Genomic DNA, 27,693 nt, shown 5'->3' with positions numbered 1-27,693 from the left:
AAATTGCCGCATATGAACAAAAAACCACTAGCGAGAAAGCGAAATTTCGTTCAAACACTGACACTGTTTTATCACTCTACTTTAAAATTAGAGCGGAAAAATTTCACTCACCAATACCACTCGCTTTTTCGCTCCGTTTCCTGTTTTGACCAAAATCACTACTGCAATTTGACTTCAAAAATCATCAAAATGTGTGAACATTTTGATCATCTATAGAAAATCATCTAAACTTAAAAAAAAGGAGAGCGCCCCAATACAATTCAAATTCTTTGAATTGTAAAAAACCAAAAGAAGGCCACAAGTAGCCCCAGCTATCGCTTTGTGGCTATTAATAAAAATAGGATAGTTTTAACTTCAGTTTTCGCATTGTTCACGTCGGGAGTATCCGAACTAAAATGTAGTGTAGGTTTCATCTTTTTAAACCACCTTAATATCCACCTTTAAACCAAATGTTTTGAGAAATTCGCAGCTATTTTTGACACTCACCTGTGACCAAATTCTTGTTCATATTTGAGGGATTTGTTGATATTTAAAATTTACGAATTTTTGAAAATCGGAACCGACAATAAAGAATTCTAGCGCAGTGGCCAAAATAAATTTGATTATGACAACGGGAATTGCTTTGTTACGCCATTGTAGTCTTAAATTTATTTTGATATCCAGGGAAAATAATTATTGCAAGAGCTTAAATTGGAAAATTAAACATGAGTAAAGGCGGGCGAATTGCTTTCAATTGAACCCCCGGCGAGCAGTTGGATTCGGTAGTATGAAATTATCTCCGCAAAACGGTTTCGGCTAATCGCATAGACGCAAGGCTCCAATATGATTGCGTTCTGCATACGAAATATTAAGAGAGACAAAACTTCGCATAAAAAGACCGCAGGACTAATATAATTGCTACAAGCTTCGTTTGAGACCAGTTTACAAATTTTCATAAGTCTTGCTGCTCTCAATATTTTTAATTTGATAGTGTTGATAGCTGGCGCCCTCTTTACAACGGTTACTCCCCGACGCTTTAACGGTTAAAATCTATTTTCAAAAAAACTTTGGGAAAAAACTTCGTCCTCCGAAATTTGAGCTTTCAAATAATGTAAAAAGACTTATGAAATAATTGTCAACAGTTGTAAGCAATTTAGCGGGAAGCTGTTGTTTTGTTATCCACTACCTCATGACATGACCACAAAAAACTTTATTCGCAGCTCTCCAATGAGAAAGTTTGGAAACGGCCATCATGTCGCCAATAAGGTCTTCGCTCCACTTTGTTTCGCAACCCTTAAGACCCACATATCCCAAATAATTTCTTAAAACATTGTTTGCCAGCAATCAATTACTTATGCAACGATGTTGAGTGCTCCATTCGAGTTAAAACAAAATAACCCAGCATATGAAGCGACTCTCACGCACGAGTGCCATTATTTTGTAATATTTTTGATTTTAGACTTTTCTATTTTGTTAAAAATTAATTTTCTGGGCACGAGATACAAAAACAAAATTAGCACCAAAATCTAGCCGAAACAAAATATCACGCTCCAACTTGCCGTGATCTGGCTCAATGGTTTGCACCATCGAGAGGTTTTTGAGTTAGCTAACATATGAAAAAACCATGCTTGGTTTCCGCCTTCAGTACAGCAACCTCGCAAAATAACTTATCTTAAATTAATTCAGTTTCTTTCTGAAAGCAGTTTCACAGATGCCTGAATATCAGTTTGTAAATTCTTTTCGATTTTTCGAACCTAAATTTTCTGTGTTCCTCTGCTTTTGGGTCAATAGTTTCTTCGTTCTCTAATATCTGCGCCACTTTTGGAGAAAGTTCGACAATTTCGTCACAATTATTTCCATTTTTTGTATCCTCCACACTGGCGCTGTCCTTGTGCAAAGAGTCTTGCATCGAGATTTCTAATTCACTCGGAGGAAGTGAGTAAAAAGACAGTTCTTCTTCGCTAAGGGGTGCCGAAAACGACAAACATCTCCGAGCAGTTTTGATATCATCCTCACTATAACCACTCTGATCTGTTCGTCTTTCCGAAACAAACTTGAAGTCCTTACTGCTCAATTCGAAGCCAAAGTGTGCCTCGCCATGAATAACCAAATCGTCCAATAAAGGCGATTCGAAGTTCGTTTCTTCAGCTTTTCCCTCATCAATTGAAGTTTCCCAAACATCGGAAAGGTTTTCAATTCTCATTAAGGAATTATCGCTCACTTCCGATTCCGAACAAGAAGATTTGCTCTGCACTATTTCTCGAGAATTCGAACAATAATTCTCTTCGACAACGCTGGAATTGCTCAAGCTGACCTCCGGAATTCGGCTGATATCCATCTTTGGCTTCGGACACGACTGAGTACGGTGTTTGGCAAAGTGTGGGTAACATCGGGCGTCCCGATTCCTGGGTCTGGGCTCACTAAATTCGAACGGGTGGCATTCTGTCAAAGTCGACTTCTTCACAACAGGAGTTCCGAAATGTTTGGGCAGATTTAAGGTTTCGTTTAAACAAGTCAAATGCGAGGCTTGGTGAAAAGATTTGTCGTAGAACTCTCCTCTTTCGAGTGCAGATTTGTCAAACGATACGCTTCTTGTTATGGACATTATATTATGACAATGTCCTTCAGTTGAATTTTAAAATTTAAAGATTTCGAGTCTTAAAACTTGATGCGTGCAGAATAATGGTATGCAACAGCCGCGCTCTAGCTTGTTTTTCGGTTCAAAAATGACCTTCTAATCTCTCGAACGGCTCACTTTTTCTTTGCACTATTATCGCCGCTCACTTTTCGTGACACAATACAAAATTACATCTCAGCTTATCGCGCAGCTTATCGACTTCAGAAATTATTGGCATCATTATCCTCGCGATTGAGTTATCAAATAAGACCTCGCACCCGCCAAAGAGGGCTTATAAAATTCAGTAACGCATGAGCTTTACGTTTGAGGCTACTACGCTTAAGTGGCTGTTCGCGATAAAGTTACGCTAATTGCAACAATAACTTTACAATCTTATCAGATCTTATTAATTTTTATGGTGCAATTTCCACACACCTTGGAAACACTTTTAAAAATGTAGTTATCTTTTGCATGAAATTTTGATATTAATTATCCTTTATTTAAGCTCTCTAACATTTACTCTCAAAGCTTGAGTCATTAATTTGTCTGCCAAGTTCTATAAAACAGACACGGAATTTAATTAAAACTGTGCCGAATTGTCAAAATTTAGGGAATTTCTACTGCGAACAATTAACCAGCAGAGGGAATGGCCTATAACTTTGCTGTCAAGCAATATGCTTCAAATTACCACTTTAAAGAAGCCAACCAGATGTTGTCCTATATTTAGACTGCAATAGGAGCATTAAATTGCATACATATGGCAAAATAAGGACTCCCATGCCTTGGACCCTCAAGGCATGTCCTTGAATCAACATTTTGGAAGACAAAATATACAAGCAAATTTCTTCTCGAGTATTCTCTGAACATGAAAATCCGACCAAGTTTTCATAAGTTAAGCACACGAACGGTGGTGGTGTTTATCAGTACAGTGGACTTCCAAAATACACAACTGTAAATGCTAAATCTGGCACATGAAAGCTTTCATGGTATAACTGTACGACGGAAATGTCTGACGCAATTTTCAAATAAATTGCATTTCAAAGAAAACGAGCCTCAAAACAATTTTTTTCACGGAGGAATTGAGATAAACACTTTGATTAACAAAATCTTGTCTGTGATCAAGTCGGGAATCCTCTAAAGATACCTAGTGTTAGAACCAGCATTACTCTAACAACTGTAAATTGTTCGTTAAAAAATATTTACTCAGATGTCACAATAAGAAATGCGTAATTGAGTCTAGTTAGACTCCTAAATTAAAATATCCGAATTTTAAAATCATTTGAAAGCTATTCAACTGAGCAGCAATCGCATTCTTCAAATGAACCCTATCAGAACCCACTATTCTAGTTCGTTTCAAATGTTAGAAACAAAAAAGATCGGTAAGGTCCGAATATTCAGAAAGGCAAAAACATTACAGCCGAAAACATGTTTGATATTTTGATATCAAAACCGCAAGCAAAAAGTTTCATACTTTTTCTAATAACTGATGTTAACTCGAAGATTCAAGTTATGCATCCAAAAGCAAATGACACATGTTGAAACCGTTGGGCAATTCAATTGCTGACGTCGAAATCAGAGATAACTCGAGGGCTCATACGAGTCCGTGCGTAGCGCAGAAAGTTCCAATATGCCTCAGTAATCCTAAAGCAACATATATGCATTGGAGAAAGTTACTTGTACTGTTTGAACCCAAATATGCCGTCTTTTTTCGGCAGACAAAAACGAAAAAAAAATAACACATTCTAGACAAATAAGTGCAGTAAAACTTGAACGACACAGAAACAGAAAAACCATACAAACCACACGCCACACATATTTAACAAACACCAACATAAACACAAAGCCCACCAAAAAATAATGTTTTTTGTCAAACAAACGAAAAAAAATGTTTTTTGTCAGTACTCAAGGTTCGTCACGGTTCATTTAGGTCTTCCTGGTATTTGTTTCTAAAAAAAAACTAGGTGCGGAATTTTTTAGGCAATTTTGTCGGCTATTGGTTTGACACTAAAACTTTGAAAAACAGCTTGAAGTTTTTCGAAAAAATCTGTTTGTTCCTAACTTTAATGAGCATAATGGAAAAATTTTACTTCAAAATCTGCCAGATGTGTCATTAGTGAGATTTTAAAAGTCACATTTTGTTTTTGGACTTATTCAAAGCCGCAATTTGTAGCAAGTTAATTTTCACGGTTTCGGACAACTTTTGCACTCTACCTCGATTTGACTTTCTTAAAACTAACGAGCTGGCGTTAAAAGCAACACACGATCTCTGTTTCCTTCTCTTACACGTACATACCAAACATTACACAAACGCAAACAATTACACAACAAAAGTGCCCGCAAACAAACAACCACACAAATTTAAACACCAACACCAAAAAATAATTTTCGAAAACTGTACTTTTGGCTTTTGCTCTTTACTCAGAATTAGCTCTCACACTATCTCTTTTTCTCTCTTTTACAAACACATACCTCACACAATACTTACACAACACGCACACAAATACACAAACACAAGCGCGCACACATCCACAAACAAACACCGGTAAGTTTTTTAAATTTTCCTTGACATCTGTTATTTATTCAAGGCCTCACACCGTTCTTTTATGTCTTGATTGGTTGCTCTTGAACACTAGTTGTGTGCTTCTTGCAACAAATGTATCGGTAATCGTACAAATGACACAAAATTTTGAATGTTTTCGAAAGCTGTTCAAAAAATTTTGTCATTTTTGATGTTTCATGAGCATATTCGGCGTATTCGTATTTAAAAGATCTCAAAGATGTAATACTAGATAGAATGGTTTTGAATAGGCACAATTGGTTTTGAATATATTTAAAATCGCAATCTGCGGCAGATATAAGTAATCTTTTATTTTTTAATATTTTTGACATTTTTTGCAGTCTTCTCTAATTGTGTCCAACAATTAAAGGAACATTAGAAGCTGTCCTAAAGGCTCATTTTAGTAGTGTTTGGTAATAGAGTTGGTCAGTAAATTATACGTCTTACTCCTTTCAATTTTTGACTAGAAGTATTTTTCAGAAATAAACTGTTCAAAAAAATTTGTCATTTTTGATGTTTCGTGAGCATAATCGGCCTATTCTTATTTTAAAGATCTTATAGATCTGTTACCAGGTAAAATTAAAAAACATAGTTATGGTTTTCAATATATTTAAAATGACAATTTTCGGCAAGCATAAGTAATCTTTGTTCTCTAATCTGACAGTTATTTAAAGGAACATTAAAAGCTGTCGTAAAGGCTCGTTTTAGTAGAATTTAGGAACCTGGTTTGTCAGTAAAGTATTAGTTTTGGTCTTTTCATTTTTTGAGTACGTGTTTTTTGAGAAATAAGAAATTTTTTATAGTTTTTTTTTGTTAACTGAAGAAAGAAAGAACATTTTATCATCTTCTTTCACAAAAAATCTTTGTTTATCAAATGCGTTGTCTCACAATCAAAACAAAAATTAGTTTTGGAACTTGTAGAAACGCCAAAAGACCGGAAAAGGAAAAGATGGGTTCGAAGAAAAATTTCAAAATACACAGAAATGGAATTTAATATTCTCATTTTCAAAATAAAATTAGGAAAATTTCTTTTCAATTTGTCAACCTAGCAATCTACCAACTATCTAAATCTCAAATTTTTCAGTATTTAATTGTACTAGAGGAGATTTGATTGAACGATCTGCTCTCGCAATATAACGACTAAAAATGAAGATAAAAAAATTCAAAATTAAATTGATTGATTTGATTTTCATTTAAAAAAAAACAGTTTTTACGCCTCCAATGTTTTGAAAATACTGAAACGGTTAGTTTTGATGGGATAAAAAAATGTATGCATAAATTTAGGAAAAGCAGGCTTTTATCTTGAAGTCGCCTGCAATCTTTCGTTTCCCAAAAGACAATTTTCGATACGGAGAAGAAAGGTCGGCACAATAGTTTTTACCCAGCAGAATACACTGAAGGATCGTCAAAAAAACTTTGAGAAAATAATACATCTTACTGGAAACTTTGGTCAAATGGTTTAAATTGGTAATTTTTGGGCTAGAAATTGAAATGCATTACTGTTGAAAAATCGTCATTGCCCTAACTAAATTTACTACAAATTTTACGTTTGTTTGTTTATCTTCAATTGCAACGCGATCTGTCAATAATTACAAACGCGGCCAATTTAAAACATAAGCTTGATCAAAATAAACAGAAGTAACATAACTGGCAGGTTGCCAGAAAATAGCTGCAATAGCTTCGCAGATCTGCAGTCTCAAAAAGATAGTAAAAGAAATAGACTAAATAAAGGAAACTTCTTTTTATAAAAAGCTGAGATGTTATATTCTGATTACAAATCTAGTTAACTTACCAATTTCAGAATTAAGTCAGAGATAAGTCACGTGCGACAAAAAATTTAATCACGCGAATGAACAAAAAAACTCGCTCCAATAAGAAGGAAAAAAGATGTCACGCGCGCAATTCAGTTGAAATTGCTTGAACGAAGAGTAGATAAAATGCAAAAAAGTTGAAAAAGTGCAATGAGCATAAAGTTGAAAATGAAATCAATTTCGGCGCACATTTTTTTAGTAAAGAAACGACATGTAAACTGAGAGTAACTTATCGGCAAAAAGCCGAGCGTCAAAGTGGTCAAACGAAAAATGGGTTGTACGAAAAATCAAATTCAAATATCCAGCACTAAATATTGTAAAATGCTTAAATATTTTGTATATCTCATCAGAATTATCTGGTTTAAAAATTTGATTCGGATCAGACAAAAAACCTGAATTAGTTTTTAACTCTTTGACTTGAAAAAAAAAAGATTCTATTTCAATAAAAAAAAGCTAAAACTTGAACTGAATTCTTTGAAAACTGTGTATACTTAAGAACTATAAACGTTTCAATAGGTACGTTTACAGCTTGTTTAGCTGACGTCTCTTTTGAAAAACACATCAATTAAAATTTACTTTCCAGAAATTTATGAACTAGTATGTGTGTACCTCAGCCACAAATGAACTTAATCAACCAAAAATTAAATTAAAAAAATACTGTCGAAAAGGTAGCTTTGAAAATTTAACGTGGAATTCCTTAAAACATTGAATTCTTTGAAAACAGTGTATAATTAAGAACTATAAACGTTATAAGAGGTGCGTTTACAGCTTCAGCTTGTTTAGATGACGTCTTTTGCAAAACACGTCAATTAAATTTTACGTTCCAGAAATTTATGAGCTAGTATGTATGTGCCTCAGCCACAAATGAACCTAATCAACCAAAAATTAAATTAAAAAAATTACTGTAGAAAAGGTTATTTTGAAAATTTAACGTTGGCCGCTCAATACTAATTGCAGCGCACACAATTAGCACACTTTAAAAATTTGTCTAAGCTATAATTATGTACCACAACAGAACAATTAAATCATAAAAAATCCTAATTGAACCTCATTCAAAGTATTTTCAACTCTTGCATTTTCAACCTACGCTCAAACATATCTATCAGAACCAGCTAAACCTCACAAACAAAAAAACTTACCCGGTAATCGAAACTGGACCCTCATTGCGTGTAACAATAGGTCAGTTAACTCTCGTAGATTAGTAACAAATAACAATAGCAAAGGTGTAATAACCAATTACTAACTTAATAAAGCGATAAGCTTTGCTTCAATTACCGTGATGAACTCAGCAAGTATATCAAGTGTTCAAGTTAAACTATATTACCAAATGGATTAAAAAGGGAATGCCCTTCACAATTTCAGTTTGCAGATCACACTAATAGTTAACTAGTTAGTTAGTTAGCAATACTGTTGTACAAAACCATATCAGGATCGAGCAAGATTGCAAACAGTTGCTAGATTTAGTCTCGCAAAACGATAGAGAGCGAGAAAAGTTCAGTTTGCTGGTAAAGAGAACCAAAAGCGAGGGCAGCAAAAGCAAGCAATCGTTCTCCGAATCCAAATATAATCATAAAAGTGCAATTGTCAAAGATTTGCCCTAATACAATGCATACATACTTGCTTTATCGCATTCAAGAGAATCACACTTCAAAGCAAAACTCGGAGCTTGCTTCAGAGATGGAAACCAACTTATTTATGACCTGCAACTAGGGGGAGGGGGGTCGTGATGAGGAGCATGAGGTGAGATCGCGCCGTAAGAAACAACCTAAAAGGTCAATGCCCTATTTTACATCCCCCGAGTGACAGCAGTTATTACACAGGGTAAATACAATTTATCAACGCCCCAAGAATTCGGGTTGCAAAAGCTGTCAGAATACAAATACACACTGGTCGCTTTCTAGGAATAACCCAAACTAACCTCGCCTTTCATCATATCTGCATAATGTAATAGAGGAATGCTTAATTCTCCGTTAAACAGAACTCCCTCTGATTACACTATTTGCACTGTCACTTCGCTCGCATACAACAGACCTCAGCTCATATTTCAGTAAAGTCCGGAAAATGTGGTTATGCATTGCAGCTTTAACAGAGAACTGACCACCTGTGCGGAAAAAAAATTAGTTGCTTATCTCACACTCACTAGAGTACAAACATGGTGGTGGCTCTGTAGAAAGAATGCTGGCCTAGCGGAATTTCAAAATCTCCACATAAAAATGTATACTATATTAGACTAGCTTTTTGACGTAGCAAGTTATTGATGGATTAAAACGAGGTCGGTAAGTCGAGTAAAACATTAATTATGTGACGCAAGCAGTTATCAAATGTGCTCAAATTACACGTGGCTGAAGTTAATCCAACTATTCTACGGGAAGACTTCGCTAATACTAAACACTACCTCAACCGTCCAATAACATCACATATAATTGGATAGTTGAAGTAATAGCCAGTATCATTGGACAGTAGAAGCAACAAGCGGAATTATTGCACCGTTGATCTTATCTTCACAAATAATGGACACTTCTTTCCGTTGTACTGTTAGATTGACAGATTGATTTTTTAAAAAAAATCAAGCATATCTGTGAATTAACAAGCAAAACGCATGTGTAGATCAAACAAAAAGCCAGTGAGCGTTAAAATTAGATTTGTGTCTTGATTCGAGCATGTTTCATTTGATGCTACATGAAAACATTAAAATTTAAGTAAACAATATCCAATTTACTTATTTCTACATAACCTCTTGCTAATACCTGCATATCTGTTGCTAAGTTTGTAAGGAAATAATCGGACAAATTGCTTCGCAACTAATGAATTTTTGTCAGTCGGTAATGTTTCTGTCTGTTCATATGAACTCATTTTTATCTAGGTGCAAGTGCTAATACACCTGGGATGAAGTAAAATGGAGAAGCGGATGTAGTTATGAAGTAGGGGGGGGGGGGGTGAGCTTGAAAACGCAACACTAGGACATTAGCAGCTATGAATCATGCCTGGTTCAGATTACACATGACGGCAGACGCTGCCTCTGATGTGCCATGTGCACAGGTAATCGATCGTATTGCGTTAGTTTGGAGCTCCCTGAAAGCGGAGACAATCTTAATTGTTCTTGCCTATACAGATGTCACAGTCTGATCTTCAGTGTAAGTGACCCAAAGTTAGTACCTAGGTACCCAAAGAGCAATTATGATAAATTATAGGAGCAGAAACATAACGCACCGAACATCCAATATCACCCAGCGACTTATTCGTGTTGATTTTGTTCCTGAACAAAAAAATCTGGCAAAAATAAAATTCTTCCATTCTTCCTTTAAAAAAAGCTTTTAAGCATACCATTTATCCATAATTAGCAGGGTATTTCATTCACTGAAACCAACTACTTAGAGGTTTTTCCCATTTCAGCGGTAACAAATGAGCAGTTGATTGTAAGAAGCTAAAATATGATAGTATCTCAAAGCTCGACACTTTTACAAAATTTTCGGCGCTTAGGATCATTTAAGAAGACAATTCAATAACAGCAATCAACTAATATCTATATTTTGGTTAGATAAAATTTTAACTGAAGTTTTCCCTCGCTTATTCTTACTCGATTAATACAATATTAATACAAAAAACATAAACTATGATGGTGGCTCAATTTAATTGTGGCCAGATTCAGCGGGGTGGGGGGAGGGTGGTACTAGCAAAGTACGCTTTTATCACTACTTTCTTTAGGCCTCTAAGATTTGAGAGGAATGAAATTTCAGCGCACACTTTTAATGAAATCTTTAGCAGTAGGGTTTTGCGAACTAAGTCAGCAGCTTAAATTAGGATATAGCGATTTTGATCACAAAAATCAAGACGTCAAGGTTGATGAATTAACTCAAAAATTGTATGCCTCTAGCGGAAGAAAAAAATCTTGATCAAAAGAGTCAATTGGTAATTTTGCACTAAAAAAGTACTTACGACTACAATTACTTCAAATTTCGTTCGGTAACAATTCGAAAGTTTTCTGGTTTCATAATTACTTTCTTACTTTTGGCTATGCTCAGTGGCACTTCATTAAGATTTTGGTAATAGGAGTGCAGAAAAACTGTTATTTATCTAGACCAAAAATTTTACCCAAGAAAAACGGCGCAATAATGCGAAAAGTTGATGTTGAGGTTTTACGATCCCAAGCGTTATTTTATCGTGCCTGTCCATATAATGGTTGATAATAAATGGCATGCTTTGGAGAGATTGTGACTTATTTGGAGTTCATATCATTTCCCTCAAGATCCCAGCTCGTTTTCATGAAACGAAGTAATTGAGGTAAAAATTTTTTTGACAGAGTATGACCAAAATTTTATTCCTGCAAATGAATATCTGCATTGTAAAATGAAATTCGGGCCAGCCGTGATTGTAGTATGGTTGTGATTGTTGCAGCAAGTTCTCTTCACAAAGCGCTAGCAGACGATCGTGAAGGACTTCAAACTCTCATCGAAGTGCTGAAACAATACGTACACAGCGATTTCGGCGTTAATCTCCATCCAGATTCGAGCAATCAGCGAAAGACAGTGCAAAAAATCCTACACGACTACCCTGACGAACCAGCGATCATCTGGCACGACGTCATCAAAAATGGCATTACTGAGCATCCGACTGATCCCCGTGAACCCCTTACTGCAGACGAACTTCTTCACGAAATAGGGGCCCGCCCTGCCTCAGATCGTTGGAACAGTATACTGCAAACGAGACGGAGCGGACGACATACTGTCGGATCTGAAGAACCTCAGCATTCCTGTTGCCAACGTCCCAACTGTTATAATTTCACGTCTCAAACAGAAGAGAGCTGAACTTAAAACTGATCTGCGAGAGCAACACTAGAAACAGGAATACGAGCTACATAGCTTAAACATCATTCGAAACAACAACTTCGATCTGAAATCGCTTCTGAACAAAAATCGAAAACCGACAGCCAAGCACCGAGCAGCAAAACGACGGAAACTCGCTGAAAATCGGGACGATTCTTGAGTAAGTACAAGACTAGGATAGTAGCTGAGCTTAATTGTTCAGTAACTACATCCTAACCTATATATAATTTAGGTCTGAGCTTAATTGTTCAGTACCTAAATCTGGTTTTCTGAGCTTAATTGCTGAGTACCGGACCATCCCTGCTCCTCATTTCAGGCAAATCGTTTTTCTGAGCTTAATTGTTCAGTGACCAGTCATCAACTCCCTCTGTTTTCATTTCTTTACTTCTTTCTTTTCTTTCCTCTGTCTCACTTATATGTCTAAGAAGTGTAAAACCTGTAAGCAGGTGGTAGCACAAGAAGCCCCAAGATACAAATGTGTATCATGTAATCGCAGCATGCACCTTGAGCCAACCTGTACCGGCCTCTTGCAAGAAGCCATCAATGGAATAAAGGAGCTAGGTCCCCTTGCAATGCTTTGTAATGCATTTCTGGACAATGACGAAAAGGACTCCTTCATTAGGTGTCGCGCCATTGAGAAAATGATGGAAACATCCCAGCAAGATTCCCTGGAGGTAAACGTTTGGCTCCAGGTGCATGGAAGATAAGACTAACTACGATTGGGCACGACAAGGTTGACAATGCCGTCAAGACCACATGTGATAAGGTGGAAAAAAGTTAAGCAGATGCCATAGCCCTCAATCCCAAAGCGGCTGAAGCAGGCCCTTCCCTGGCAAAAAAGAGTCAAAAACTCACATCACGACATCCGCAAGAGTTTTCGAATCCAAGGGGTCAAAGAGGACCCAGGAAAACTAAAAAAAGAAATCTTGTTCCTACCACCGATGTAGGACAGGAGGTCTTGAACACCATCGGAGTCAAATCACAAATACAAAAACTGCGAAGATTAGGAAAGTTTGACAAAAGCCGATCCAAACCAAGGACACTTCTGGAAACACTGGCTACGGATCATGAAGCCAGGCTAGCAGTCGCAAAATGAATCGAAATGCGAAAAAATCTAGCAAAGAGAAATCTCTGCATCCTCCCTTGACGAAAGAGGAAGCAACAGAAAAAAATATGTGTCTAAAGCGTCGCCGAGATCTCAATGAGGAAGGAGTACCCAGAGAAAAGCTCAAATTTCGCAATTTGAGCTATTCAACGACGGCAAGAAAATCGAAATCCAAGCAGGGGCTGGGCTGTTGGCACCAGCACCTGACTAGGATTCATCAATATTCTGTTACTGAATGCAATAAGTCTCGTGAGCCTGAAGCAAAGATCAAAACTAGCAAATGCAATTGCTCTGTCACAGTACAACATAATATGCCTGTGTGAAACCTGGCTCAACGAGGACATTAACGATTCCGAACTCTTACTCAGTGACTACTCGATTTTTAGACCAGATAGAAAACAACTTGAAGTAGTGTCACACGAACAACCAGAATGCTCCGTAACGTGTAAAGTTGTTGTGGACGGAAACCCCATCTATATCTGTTGCTTCTACAATCCCCCCCAAAGGAAAAAACTATCGATACGAGCTTCCTGATTTCAAGAGAATGGTCAAAAATTTACCCAACAAAGCCCCGAAAATCATCTGCGGGGACCTGAAATTCGCAAACGCCAACTGGAGTAACTTCACAAGTGATGATGATCAGGAACAAGAAATCCTGGACTTGATGGAATAAAATCTCTTAGAGCAAGCGGTTGAATTCGAGACGAGAGGAAGCAACCTACTCGCCGTAGCTTTTTTTCAATAATTGCTCTCTAGTAGCTCTAAAAGACGATGAGTTCTCGATTGCTCCGATCATGATACAAAATGTCTTTTACTGGAAAGCCCAAACCAAGAAATCAAACCCACCATCGACTACTTGCGAAGTTTTGGTAGCGCAGACTACTCGGAAGTGAATCTAACCATGGAGCAAGATGAGTTTGAAGCAGTCTGTTACTCAAATATCAACAATATTTGCAACGAATTCCATGAGTATTTGGAAAAATCATCGCAATTCACCTACACAGGAGGACAAGACATCGTCAGTCACTACCACCAAGGATCAACCCCGGTACTTCGAATCTGATGAGACTTAAGACACAATAACGACAGCTAGAACTATAGCCAACTAGCTACAGAAGAAACTTGGTAACAAAGATGCAAAACTTGGTCACTGAAGCTGCAGAATCCAATAGGGTGATGTACCAGGAAAAAGTGATGTCGACTAGAGATACAAACCTGATCTTCAAGCATCTGAAAAGTCTAAACAAAGTGATGACGAGAAACGGAGTTGTATCTTCCAGCCTCCAAGAAAAGATTGACTTCCTAAACGACTTCTTTCAATCCGCTTACTCTCCGAAAGTTGGGTTCAACCTCTTAGATATCAAATGTGAAAACCTTAAGCTGATGAAATTCAGCATTTCGCCAACTAAAATCTTCGACATCTTGGTCACTCTTGATAACAAAATCAAGAGGACCCAACAGATACCCTCCAATCCTATTCCAGAAAACAGCCTTTAACATGATTAAGTGCCTCCACAAAATGCTAAAGAACATCAAAAGGCTTCGAAAAACCCCAAAGCTTTGGAAAGCGGCAGCTATATCTCCAATCTACAAGAAAGGAGACAAAATGATGGTGTAAAATTCCCGTCCTGTCTCCCTATTGAACATCAACAGAAAAGTACTGGCAAGCTAATATACACAGCACTATACGAGTATTTTGTGGACTACCTGACAAAATACCGACATGGTTTTGTTCGAAGGAGATCAGTACTATCGAACATGATTTCGTTCCTGAAAAGAATCTACGAGGCACTTGACAAAGACTTGCACGATGAAATCATGGCATTCTACTCGGACTTCTGTAAAGCGTTCGACAGTTCCACATTTTGAACTGTAGAAGAAAGTGGCACAAATGGGAGTCGGAGGCTGCTTCTTCGAACTCCTATACGATTACTTCTAACGACCTTAAAGTCCTAGCGATTGCGAAAACCCCGAAGAAGTGCATAAGGAAATATTGGTAATCGAACGATGGGTGGAAAACAACAAAATGGAAGTAGCAGTTGAGAACAGTGCCCAAATCATCTTCGTGGAAGCCACGTCGACCATCTCCTGGGCGGAGAGAAACTTAACTCTCCACATGAAATAAAGGATCTCGGGATCACGGTGTGCAGCAATTTATCTTGGTCAGCACATGTCAACGCTCGTCTGAAGAAAGCCAACCGAGTTCTGTACGCAATAAGGAGAAATGTGGCCTTCAAAGTCAAGACGTTCAATAAACTGGGACTTTACAAATCACTCGTTTTGCCTGTGCTTCTCTACTGTGTCCAACTGACGAAAACTGACCTTCAAAACATCGAGAAGTTTCAAAGAAGATCTGTCAAATGGATAACCGGCCATCCTGCAGGACAGTACATGACAAGTCTGCGGCTACTGAATGTACTACCGCTTCCAATGTATATACAGCCGAACGACCTTCTCACGTTTTCGAAATTCTTTTACGAAAAACTGGACGGAATCGAATTTCCTAATCTGACGGAGTCTGGAGAACGAAGCTCTGAACTGTTCAATGTGAGGAAAGTGAGACCCGAGAAGGCCAGAAGTGACCTCATCTTCAAAACCGCGAGAACTGTCAACAAAACGAACTCTGATATCGACTTTCTGAAAACGGAAGGCCTGAAAAACAGAATCCTGAACGTGATCTGGAATTTCGTCAACAAATGTTTTTCAAGAGATAACACCTGCACATGGCAACCAGCCTGCGATTGCCATACGTGCAGAAATAACTGGAACAGATTTTAAACAACTTGCCAGGGATAATCTACAACAACAAAACAACAAATGAAAAATGCAAAACAAATGCCCAACGGATGTGATTGTAACATCACACATATATAGTTGGGTCATGAGATAATAGCAAGAAGCTGGCACTTAGATGAGTCAGTGGGAAATTTTAACTCTTTAAGTAAAAAATGGCATTTTCTATTCAGCATACTACGGGCTTACTTTTAATGCCTCAAATTTTAAAAAACAGCAGAGTCAACGACGGCAAATTATTTAGAAAATCCAGATTGAAAGAGCAGCACAATTAGTTGACGGCCAAAACCGGTAAAAAACATCGCATTTCGGGTGGCTGCAAATCTTCGAGAGGACCTTTATCAGATTCAACGTTCTATTGCCCTGGTGATCAATCATGTATTTTGTTAAAAACAAGAAAAACCATTTGAGCATGAGTAAGTGACCCTGTCATAGTACCCAATTAACAAAAGGATCCAAAGCCAAAACCAAAAATCTCGCACATCCTCCTGAACTTGAGTTACTTTTATAGAACTATTGAAGCGGCCCAAAATGGTGAAAAACTGAAATCTATTCGAAATATGCTTGTAAGCTAAGATATTGCCGGTGAGGTGGTTGAAATGTATTTTTTTATAAAGCAATTCGATCAAGCACATAAAGGGGTGTTAGAAAACACAGATTTCAAAATTCACAGCGCAAAATCTATTTAAAAAAACTTTCGAATTTCTGACGACTTCTGACTAAAAAGGGTTGATTTGACCTTTTGTCAAATTTAGGATATAACTTTGACGGTTGGGGGAAAAGGGCCCTTTTCAAAAAGAGTTTGCTGGTATCTAAATTGAGCAGTTGAGGTTCTATAAATCCCAATCGTCCAACTAGTTAAAATAGCACGTGAGTTATCAAAAATTTCAAATACAACGTGAAAAAGTTGAAATTGAATTTTTACCCACTTTTTGTTCATGAAAAATTTGCCCAAAAAAATTGAGCCCAAGTCCGAGAAAATTGAAATTAGTCGAAGTTTCGCAAAAAAAAATAATAATTTTGATGCCCGAAATGCAAAGTTTGGGCTAAATAAACTCCTGGGTGAGTTTTCCAATTTTTGAAGAACCAATGAAGAACTTTTCAAAATCTTTTTTCCTTTTTTTCACTTTGTCAATAGAACATTATCGGGACTGGTGTGGTGGCTTTTCTCCTGCAAGACAGTCCCCATGTTAAACGGAAGATCATGATAGTCCTGCTCCTCTACAATTCCGCCCGAGCAGGAACGGCTCGACCAGATATGCGTTCAAGATATGGCGAAATTTTTGTATTCTTGCGTACTTATAATTAGGCTTGGACAAAGAAGTTAGCCAAATTTCGAATTTGGACCAGATAGCAACCCCAGATCATCTGCGCAAAATACTGTGAGCAGCAAACACCTGACCAGTCTGACAACATGCCGAAAGGCAAAACTCCTGATCGCACTAGATTACGCTAAGATAAATCGAACGCCTGGAAACTTATATGGCAGGACAAGGAACTATAGAACTTAGGTTGTAGTCTCCACCAAAACAGTCTCTAACAGTCTCAACAGTCAAAAATAAAACTAACAACATCCTTCTTAATTATCCAGCCAGTATAAAACTTATACATTAATCAGTCGCACAACATAAGTGCAACACAAATTCTAATTCAAACGCTAGTCAACATTAAGCAGAAATTTCCAACGATATTTTAAAAAAATAAATGAACAAATACTACCTCACAAACATATTATCTAAGTGTGCATCTCTTAGCAGTCAAAAATGACTCCAAGTCTTCAAAGAAGCCAAACTGAACTTTCGACTTCGCAATCTAAATAAAAATCGATCAAATATTGAATTTCTGCTAAGCCGACTTCTGCTCAGCTAACATTTATGAATTTTAACTCCAAAGTTTTTAAGTTGGAAAACAGACCTAAGAGTCAACTGTCGTCTTCATTCACGTCTTAATTCACCGTAAGAAAACTTAATAAATGTCATTTTATTTCTTGAATTTGATAGGTTCATGCACCACTATTGTTCATTCACAAGAGTATAGAGTCTTAACTATTATCACTGTAAAAACAGTATTCCGTCATCTGAGCAAAATCGAATTAAAATGATAGAGAATTCTACTTTGATTCATTTCTTTTCCACATGAAGGCTACAATTTTTCTTTCAGCATAAAATGAAATGTTTACAGAACTCAATCCAGAAATTCCGTTTAGTTCAACAATTATGCATTCAAAAAGTAGTCTTTAATTTAAAAAGCAAGCGAGAGAGAACTCAAAATTTGGGCTCCCATAGCATGCGACTCTTTTTCTGTTTCATCTAATTTGTAAAGGAACGCACAATTATAAACTGATAAATATTTCATAACATTCCGTACATACAAAAAGTTAACGCTGATAGAAATTCCGAATATTTTAAAACAATTTGAAGATCTTACAGCAATTTTCACAATGTAACGATGTATGCATCTGTACTTACCCGTGTAATGAGCCACAAGGTTATGCAGCAACATAGATGTGCTCGAAGGTGAATTCACGTCGAGATAACAGTAGAAACAGCTATTTTTGTCAACAGCAAATGGCTGAGGAAAATTGGGGGAACAAGGCGAAGGAAATTAGCTGCGGGGGAAGCTCAGACCAAAAATGGCACCACTAAAAATTGAGCAAATTATCCAGGGATATATAATCTCAAATAACTCGCTCGCTCTCTCTTCAAAACAAAGCAACGTCACAGCATTCACTGCCACCACCAATACCTCCAACGCATTTACACGAATGAAAAAGAAACAAAGCACCCAATGCAAATTGACTGCTGAAATTAACTTGTTTCACCTTTTCTGATTTCTTTTTGGTCAATTTTAACAAAGTTGAAACGTTAAATTTGAGAGAAGGTTGATTTGATGGTGGAACAAATTTAACTATTTGCTGTGATTTGGTACGCCGCCAATATCAACTATTTAATGGCAACAAAGTGAGAAAAAGGACAAAATTGATATCAGACCTAACCCTTATTAACTCAGCTATACATGCGCACAGACTTCAAGGCGTCAAATTCATCTTACTTTCAGTTGAGATTTAGTTAGGTCAATTAGTCTAAGCTAGCAAAATCGTCTAGCAAATTTTTCCTACAAAATACGACTCGTTCGAATAATTTATCAACACAAATATGAAATTAAATTAGCTTACGTCTGATGCACTGAATTGCTGTGTTCTAGCGTCACTTTGTATCAAATTGATCAACTATTCAGGTATCGCAATCAGGGTGATAAGAATTGCTGATCAAATTTGAGTGGCTCTATTCAGAAATTGAGCAAACAGTTACCAAAACATTTCTCGCCGCTTAATGGAATATGTTTGAATTCTTTTAATAATAGACCACAAGAATGCAAAAATTGCAAATTAAAGCTTTCAAGAAATAGAACTAAATTGATATGACACTGAAAGTTCGAGGTTGCACACTTAGTTAAGCATACAAGAAAACAAACCCTTGCAGAATTGCAAAACATAAATAAAGTTCAAGACCAAAACACTGATTACGAAAGCAAGATCAAAGCTAAAGTAAAAATACTGATGAAGTCTACGCTCTCATAAATCAATGATAAGGTAAGATTAAAGAGAAGATAACTCTTCATTCTCCAAGAACGCTTCCCAGATAATCTTTGACATTTAAAGATTGATTTATATGAAAATGGACATTCTCTCAAGACTTTGACCCAAATGCTTAATTTCGTCAATTTTCATAGATTGTTTGCTAACATCGAACAGTAAGTCAAAGATGCAAGAAAAAAACGTGTTTTGAATAATTTTCAAATAACGGGAAACCATTAACATAATCATATTCTGCAAAATAAAGACAAATATTTTGAAGTATACATCATAAACACAATTTACTGCATCTATTTGTCAACAAAATAGCACAAAAATAAATACAATTAAAACTCTTCATCTTCTTCCGCCAGGTGTGAAAGTTGAACAGTTCTGTGATTGGAATCTTTGATATTTACTGTGTCTGCAGAAAATTCTCCATCGGAAACTTTCCGGATCGCTTTCTTTTTGTCAACTTTTCTGCCAAAACTGTATTCAGGCATTATGACTTTGCAATTGTCGTGTTTCGCAAAACGCTTGGAACTATTATCATTCATACTGCCAGAATCACATGCCATTGGTTCTATTAATTTCTCTGATTTTCTCCGCTTCAATTCCTCCAAAAAGTCAAAAGCAACCGCTGAATTTAACCTATCTCCACCCACATTCCCAAATTGTCCAGTAGCATCAACTGATGCCAACGAATATTTTATGTACTTTTTATAAGGCGCTTTCTGATCTCTACAGTCAAAGGTGGTATTTACAGTTTTCCGCTTACTTGTAGTGCTCTGTACAGGAGGAACGTCTGGAATCTTGAATCGAGCATCGTCTGATTTCTGTTCAATAAGAACAGGGTCAATCGTGTTTCCGAAAGATTGGAAGGCAGATACACATCGTGAATTGAAATTGGCGTCAGCACCTCTGAGTTGAAACCCTCCTCCAGCCATTTAGACAATATTATTGTACAAAAATAAGATAAAATACAGAAAGAATACACATAGCAGAAACCAGAAAGTGCAACCGGGTTCCAATAACTGAAGCTTTATAAAATATTCCGAAGAACCCGTTCTTCTCAGAGAGAAAGAACTCCTTTAATCGAGGTACTCTCTTAATATATGCACAGGTACATGCCAAAATAATCCCAAAGATGAACAACCCATCAAAAGAGTAGACGTTCGTCATTCATAATCTGTAAGAGTAATTCGGTCTTTTCCATTACAATGGGACCAAATGTAATGAACTTTCATGATTTTCGCTGTTGCTTTTAAGACGACTGATAGAACCATTGCAACTAATTTCGGTCTTATTAAAGCCCCCCTCATTATGATACAATTACCATGATTGGGGGACATGGGTTATATGACCACTAAGAGCTTGCCTCAAAATATTTTGCCTCAATTTTCAAAATTTCTTCCAGCTTCGTCCCTAACAATTCGCCCCCATTGCTACCCTTATTTACAGATTTTGATATTTCCCAACAAACGATTGAAAAGATCTGCGAAAATTTGGATGTTCACAAAGCAAAAGGTCCGGACGAAATTCCTGCAATTGTATACAAAAGGTGTTCAAGGGCAGTCAGTAAATCCCTAAACCAGATTTTCTACAAAATAAAACAAACGAGTGTTTTTCCAGGTAGCTGGAAAAACTCAGTAGTTGTTCCCACCTACAAAAAAGGTTGTAAGGCTGAGGTAGAGAATTAGAGGCAGGTTTCTCTTCTGTCAATTGCATCTAAAATTTTTGAACGTTGTTTGTTTATATGTCTTTACCGGCATTTAGAACCAATATTTCATCAAGCCCAATACGGTTTTCGAAAAGGTCGCTCATGCGTCGTTCAACTCTTGGTTTACCTAGAAGCTATCTATAAATCAATTGATTCAAAAGAAAATATTGACATAATTTATACCGACTATGAGAAAGCGTTTGATAATGTCGATCACGGTATTCTTTTAACAAAACTATTCAATCTTGGTGTCCGCGGGAAAGTTATCAAATTATTGCAATCTTACCTAATCGGAAGGACTCAAAGAGTTAGAATCAACGGTCATTTTTCTGAAAGTGTTAACGTTACAAGTGGAGTTCCGCAGGGATCTCTTCTGGCATCCCTCTTCTTTGTAATCTACGTCAACGATTTACCAGAAAGTTGCAGAGCTGTTATTCCTCTCCTTTGTGCCGACGACGCTAAATTCATATCAGTTAATAGGTCCAGTCTCGTTTGTCAGATCGATCTTACTAGGGTGATGAAATGGAGTGAACAACATAAACTCCCCTTAAACGTCAAAAAATGCTCTCATATCTCAATGTCTAATTCCATGCATCACTTTAACTTTTCTGGAACCTGGATCGAAAAAGTACACGTACAGAAGGATTTAGGAGTTTATGTAACAAGTGATCTTACGTGGGACATCCACATAAAAAAGTCCGCGAACAAAGCGCTCGGAGTTCTTTTCATGTTAAAAAGAAGCTCACCACACCTAACTCCGTCAATTAAATTAAACTTGTACAAATCTATGGTATTGCCCGTTTTATTATACGGAAGTGTTTGTTGGTTTGCTAATGTAACAAACACAAAAGTACTTGAAAGTGTTCAGAAAAAGAGTTTGAAATGGATCAACAGCACGAGCAATAACAATTATAGAGAACTACTTTATTGCAATCGTATCTTACCGCTCTCTTTATATCTACAATTACAGGATTTACTTTTTCTTTCTAAAATTCTTACCGGTCATTTCAACTTCAATATTGATCAATTTGTCTGCTTGAGGACCACCACACGTTCATTACGGAGTGAAAACGAACTGAAATTCGAACATTCAAAACCACGCCTTGAAATTTGTCAGCAAAGCTTCTTCTTTAGAACTTGTGCTCTTGTGAATAGACTTCCACACAGCTTACAATTCGGAAATGCAGTGGGTTTGAAAGGTCGACTACTCAATTATCTGTGGCATCATTTTGAAACAAGTTACAACGAACTAGTCGGCGATACGTGAAAAATTTAACAGCAACCATGGACAAAGAACCGGGACACAGTCCCCGCGCCCGACGACACCGAAGGGCCAAATCCCTACTACTACTACTACTACTACTACTACTACTACTACTACTACTACTACTACTACTACTACTACTACTACTACTACTTGGGGGGGGCTATAATGGGTAAGACCGAAATTGATTCAGAAAATTACTCTCCATATTATTATTATTATTATTATTATTATTATTATTATTATTATTATTATTATTATTATTATTATTATTGCTTCCACAAACGTGAGGGACTGCTCCCGCAAAAATTATATAAATAGATGAATCATACCAGTTTAAGTTTGTTTGTTAAGTTTGTTTCGTTTGAGGACCGACATTTTTCGCAGAGACAGATAAATGTTATGGAACACGACTTTTTGATGCTGAAATAAATATTATAGTACTTCCATATCAAGATTCGATTTTTGAGTCCGACTGGTTGAAAGAAATTAACATTTGAATCAATGATATTTGCTCTATATGTGGTTCGATAGAAAAAATTTGACCGCTGAAATTCTTTTTTGATTTCAGGCAACACAAACCGAAAACTTGACCGTCTTTGCACAATATTAATATGCTCGCTGATGTTGAACGCATAAAAATTATTCACCAATTTCGATAGCAAGAGAAGATCTGTTAGCACAATGTAATAGTTGAGAGGTAATAAGTTCAGGGATCTCAGTCGTTCGCAATAATCAAAGTTCGGTAGGATCCATTTCGAAACATTTTCTTGAGATTTTTCAAGGAGTCGCATGTCAGATTTTGAAGGCATATACCAGTTAGATCCATAGATTAAGATTGGAATAAGCGTACTCTTATAAAGATTTAGTTTTGCAGTAACCGTCAGGAGATATGATGTTTCTTTTAATTTGGTGGAAGAATTTGTTGGCTTTACGAGTCCGCAATTCTACATGTTCCTTCCAAGTGAGGCTGTCGTTCATAGTGATACCAAGGTCCTCCACAGTTCTCGATCGTTCCAGCGACCATTGACCCAAAACCGGACTTAATCTCGACTTGATATTGAAATTTATGTACTGACGTTTCGATAAATTGAAGCGACATTTCGATAAATTTATGTACTGACATTTCGATAAATATCACACATGAAGCAACTCTCGCAGATAAAGAGCGAGCACTCAAGCGTCACGGCCCAACACTTGAATTATTCATTACGAGAGAGCACTATATTATTGAAGGAATAGCTGACGCTAAAAATACAATAAGTGTAAATGATTTATACAGACACACAAATAGTTTTTATTTGTTTGGTAACAGGTATCTAGTATCTTTCTTCATTCATCAAGTTGCTAAAAAAAAACTTAATGCAACTACAAGCCTTTCTTATATCCGCCTATTGATGAGTAGTAGTAGTAAAAGACTTAAATTCCAACAAGAGGAATACATAGTAAAAGAAAGACATGACAGTACAAATTAACAAAGCACAGTAGCAAATTAAGATCTGCAGTCCACACAGCGACATTTAAGAAAACATGTACATGGCCGAAAGTAATTAAAAGAAAGTGTTTTGGCTATGAGAAAATTATCTAAATTCTTACAAAAAATATTGAAAGATGACCTAAAGTCAATGACGTTGATAGAAATTAAGTAATTGGCGGAGTGGATAGTTCGACTAAGAAAACAGTTGTCAGTTTTGAATTTTTTGTTCAACGGTTGTTCAAAAAAGGTTTTGACTGATCCTCGGGAGCTGAGTGTCGTACTACTGACATGCAGCTTTAAGTCACTCTCCATTGTTCCATGCCAAGTTTTCCATAGTAGAATAAGGTCAGCTCGCGCAATTTGATAGCAAATTGGATACAAATTTAGTTTTGAAAGTGTCTCGTTGTAATCCTCAGACCTAATAACCCAGCGCAACACTTTGCGCTGAAACTTTTCTAACACTTTCAAAATACCAGTTGTAATACACCAAGCTTGGGAGCAGTAAAGTAGCACAGATAGAATCATCGTTTGGTACAACGTTTTCTTGCGGAGAATAGAAACTTGAAACGGTATGCTTCTTTTCAAAAAATTAAAAATTTTATTACATTTCGCAAGTTTCGTCTCAACATGTGTTGTCCAACAGAGATCTTCAGTAACTAGCATTCCCAAATCCATAATCTCTCTAGTGAAAAGAATTTCCGCTTCTCCTAGAAATAAGGGAGACTGGCTGCATTTAAAGTTCATTGCTTTACACTTTTCTGGATGAAATTCAAGTTGATTTTTGCGTGACCATTCATAAATACCATTGATGTCACATTGCAGAACTTCGAAACAATCAACGCATAGCAGCTTTAGTTTGTCGGCATATAAGTAAACATGGGAGTTTTGCACATGGACAACAAGATCGTTCATGTACAAGATAAACAGAAGTGGTCCAAGGACACTTCCTTGTGGGACATCAGATGTTACAACGGAGGGCCTAGAACAACAAGATCCTATACGGACAATTTGGTGTCGATCTTCGAGATAATCCGAAAAAAGATGAAGAAAAGCGTCGTCAAACCCAAATGCTGCCAGTTTTCTTAGTAAATTATGATGCGGAACGGAATCAAAAGCCTTTTTGATATCAAAATAGACGCTAGCACAAGGAAAATTTTTGTCAAGATTGTTGTAAAGAACATCAAAATATGAAATAAGTTCAGTAGTTGTGCTGCGTCTCTTCATAAAACCGTGCTGAGCGTTTGTGACTAGCGGCCTAGCTAGTGGATACAAAAAATTGAACAACATTTTTTCAAAAACAATAGAAAGTTTTGGAAGCAAGCTGATCGGACGATAGTTTTTAACGTCAATTGTTGAACCATTTTTGTGTAGTGGTGTGATATATGAGGTTTTCCATTCCTTAGGCCAATGCGAGGACTTTTGAATAACTTGAAATAATGCCATAACTGCTGGGGCTAAAACTTGACAGCCATCACGAAGCAAGAAAGATGGTACTTGATCTGAGCCCATTGAAGAACTGTCATCACATTTGCTCAATATTTTTTCAATTTCCAGAACTCCAAACGTAACGTTTTGTAATTTAATACTCGAATCTAAAGCTATTGGAACATTTTCGTGAATTTTACAACTATAGACAGAGCTGAAAAAATCATTGAATGCATTTGCCTTTTTATCGTCAGTTGAAAAACTGACACCGTCGTAATTCATCGCAGGCGGAAAAGCGCTAGTCTCTTTGAGAGTCCTGAGTAGCTTGAAACAGTCATTCCTGCTCGTCAAATTACATTTCTCAATAAGAACACTCGTGTCAAGTTCAATTGACTCTGAAAGCTCTTTCTGACTTTCCCTCATTTTCAATGAGTCCGATAGTGTCCAATCTTTTTCCAGCCTTCTCTTGATCGTCTCGCTTTTATTTAACAAATGCATGGTTTGCGAAGAGTAGAAAAACGGAGCTGATACACGTTTTCGGCGTTTCTTAGCTATCGAAACCGAGAACGCTTTTTTCAGCTCATAGTACCATAATGAAACGAAATCAGAGGCTTTAATTTGGAAAGTTAGAAGCTCGTACAGCGAAAAAAGCTCTTGATTGAACGCTTGAATACTGAAAGATGATTTCGAGTAAGTAGAGATGCGTATACTTCTGTAATTATTGATGAGTGGAACTTGGAAAATTATTGGAAAGTGATCTGAGAAAGGCTCTTATGGGAGATGGAATGGCATTGACTCTAGAGAAGTGAAAATGAGATCTAGGCAGTTCCCACGAATGTGCGTAGCCTCATTAATTATTTGATTTAGACCTAAGTCCGTGAAAAAATCCAATAAAACATTATCTGAAGAACTAGACGAGGAGAGACATGCCCAAGCTACCTTGGGCATGTTAAAATCACCTACAACATAGAACTTGAAATTCGAATTCAAACCACGTTTAAGGCAGAATGTATTAAAATTGTTGATATAAAATGAAATCGATTCCATCAAAATATGATTGCTAAAGAAGAATTTCGAAGACGCTGGCGGTCTGTACACTACAATAAAGAACTCAGCTTTTTCTATTTGGACAACTACACAAGCAGCTGAAAAGGGGTAACTGTCTACTGATAAATCAAATACTAGATGGGACATAGCAGACGATGCTGCTATTAAAACTCCGCCATGTCCACCTTTTTTTCTGTCTAAGCGTGAAATAACAGTGTGTGATCCACCAGGAAATATTTCAGAATCTGTGATCTGGTTATCGAGCCAAGTTTCTGTAAGGAATATTAAGCTAATTTTTTTCCACCTGCAATAATTTCAGCAATTTTAATCGTTTTTCAAGACAATTGACAGATTGGCAATTTACAAGTAGACAATTAGCATTCGTTGTTAGTCAATTTACCGATTCATTCAAGTTCACCAGGTTTCCCTGGTAGAAAAGTTGTAAATTTTTGATTCGAAAATCCTTTTTACTTTTGCCTTCACCGATCATCTGAAATCTCTTTGACAGAATCTTCTTTTCCAATTCTCGATCGGATTGCGTCAAAAACTTTTTGATATCGTCTTTCATTGTTAGCAGGGTTTTTGAACTTTCCAAGGCGTCTTGCTTGCACAATATTTCCGTCTGATTTCAGACCCATAAAAGTGATAACCTTGTCAAGAAGCTTCGTGTCAGACTTTTTAAGTTTGTTATAAGAATTTGCAATTTCGGGCAGACCGTTAATCAGAAACTGCATTGGCTCATTAGCCGTTTTGTGCCCCTTAATTTTCTTATTCGTTAGAACAGCATCACGAAAAGATGGCAAAGTCTCGTTGAAAACTTTTTCGAAATTGTCCTTGATATGATTAGGCAATGCTAGCTCAATTATTTTTGGTATTTCAGTACCGATTTTAGCAGACAAGGCAACAGCAACTTTGTCAGCAATTTTATTCTCATCTAAAGTCTTTGTCAACTTAGCTTCGGATGGGAAGAGCTGATCACTATCAAAGGTATCACAAATCCATTTGCAGTTTTTCCTTGCTCCAAGCCAGTCCACATCGTCAACTGATAGAGATACACATGGACCATGGAACCAAAGCTCACACTTCTCGCATGATATTGCCGATTTATCATTGTCTTTGATGTTCCGTTTACACACACTGCACTTGCAAGGGTTTGACTGTCGTGTCATTGTTTAGAGCATAACCTATTTAATAAGTTTATCACAACAATTAGGCTTGTGATAAACTTATTAAATAGGTGAAAAACTGTTTATGGGATAAGTATAGGGATGAAATCTTGGCATCAAATAGGTTCTCCTGAAAATAGATCTTCTGCGGATGTGAATCGATGGCTAAAGGTTTCCTTTGTACCAGTTGAAGTTTCGGCTCCCCAACAACTTCATATTAAAACTTGCGAGTTTCTTTAATCTCCTTCTTCACCTTGTGTGCCATCATTCTGCACAGTGACGGACCTTTGAAGCAATTTTTTTTTAAACGTCAATTAAGAGAAAGCCCCTCCCCT

At 36.9% G+C, this 27,693-nt stretch overlaps 1 protein-coding gene across 3 annotated transcripts in view; it reads right to left on the bottom strand.

The window, feature by feature from the left end:
* The window catches only part of LOC142344775 (uncharacterized), a 120,691-nt gene extending 93,285 nt beyond the window's left edge, over positions 1 to 27,406 (bottom strand). The window contains exon 1 of one of the 3 annotated variants that reach the window (XM_075396701.1): positions 27,377 to 27,406. Coding sequence is in view for 2 of the 3 variants with exons in the window: in XM_075396699.1 (XP_075252814.1) it covers positions 18,154 to 18,187 (34 nt within the window). In the remaining variant the exon portion in view is untranslated. Of the gene's footprint in view, positions 1 to 8,103; positions 8,302 to 18,153; positions 18,659 to 27,376 lie in introns of those variants that run through there. The other 2 variants (XM_075396699.1, XM_075396700.1) reach the window with 2 other exon arrangements.
* Between the last annotated feature and the right edge of the window lie 287 nt (positions 27,407 to 27,693).

This window comes from Convolutriloba macropyga, chromosome 8, assembly GCF_964194025.1.
Source record: "Convolutriloba macropyga chromosome 8, txConMacr16.3, whole genome shotgun sequence".
Lineage (NCBI taxonomy): Eukaryota > Metazoa > Xenacoelomorpha > Acoela > Convolutidae > Convolutriloba > Convolutriloba macropyga.
The sequence above is the reverse complement of the archived record's forward strand: the minus strand, read 5'-3'. Positions and strand labels throughout refer to the sequence as shown.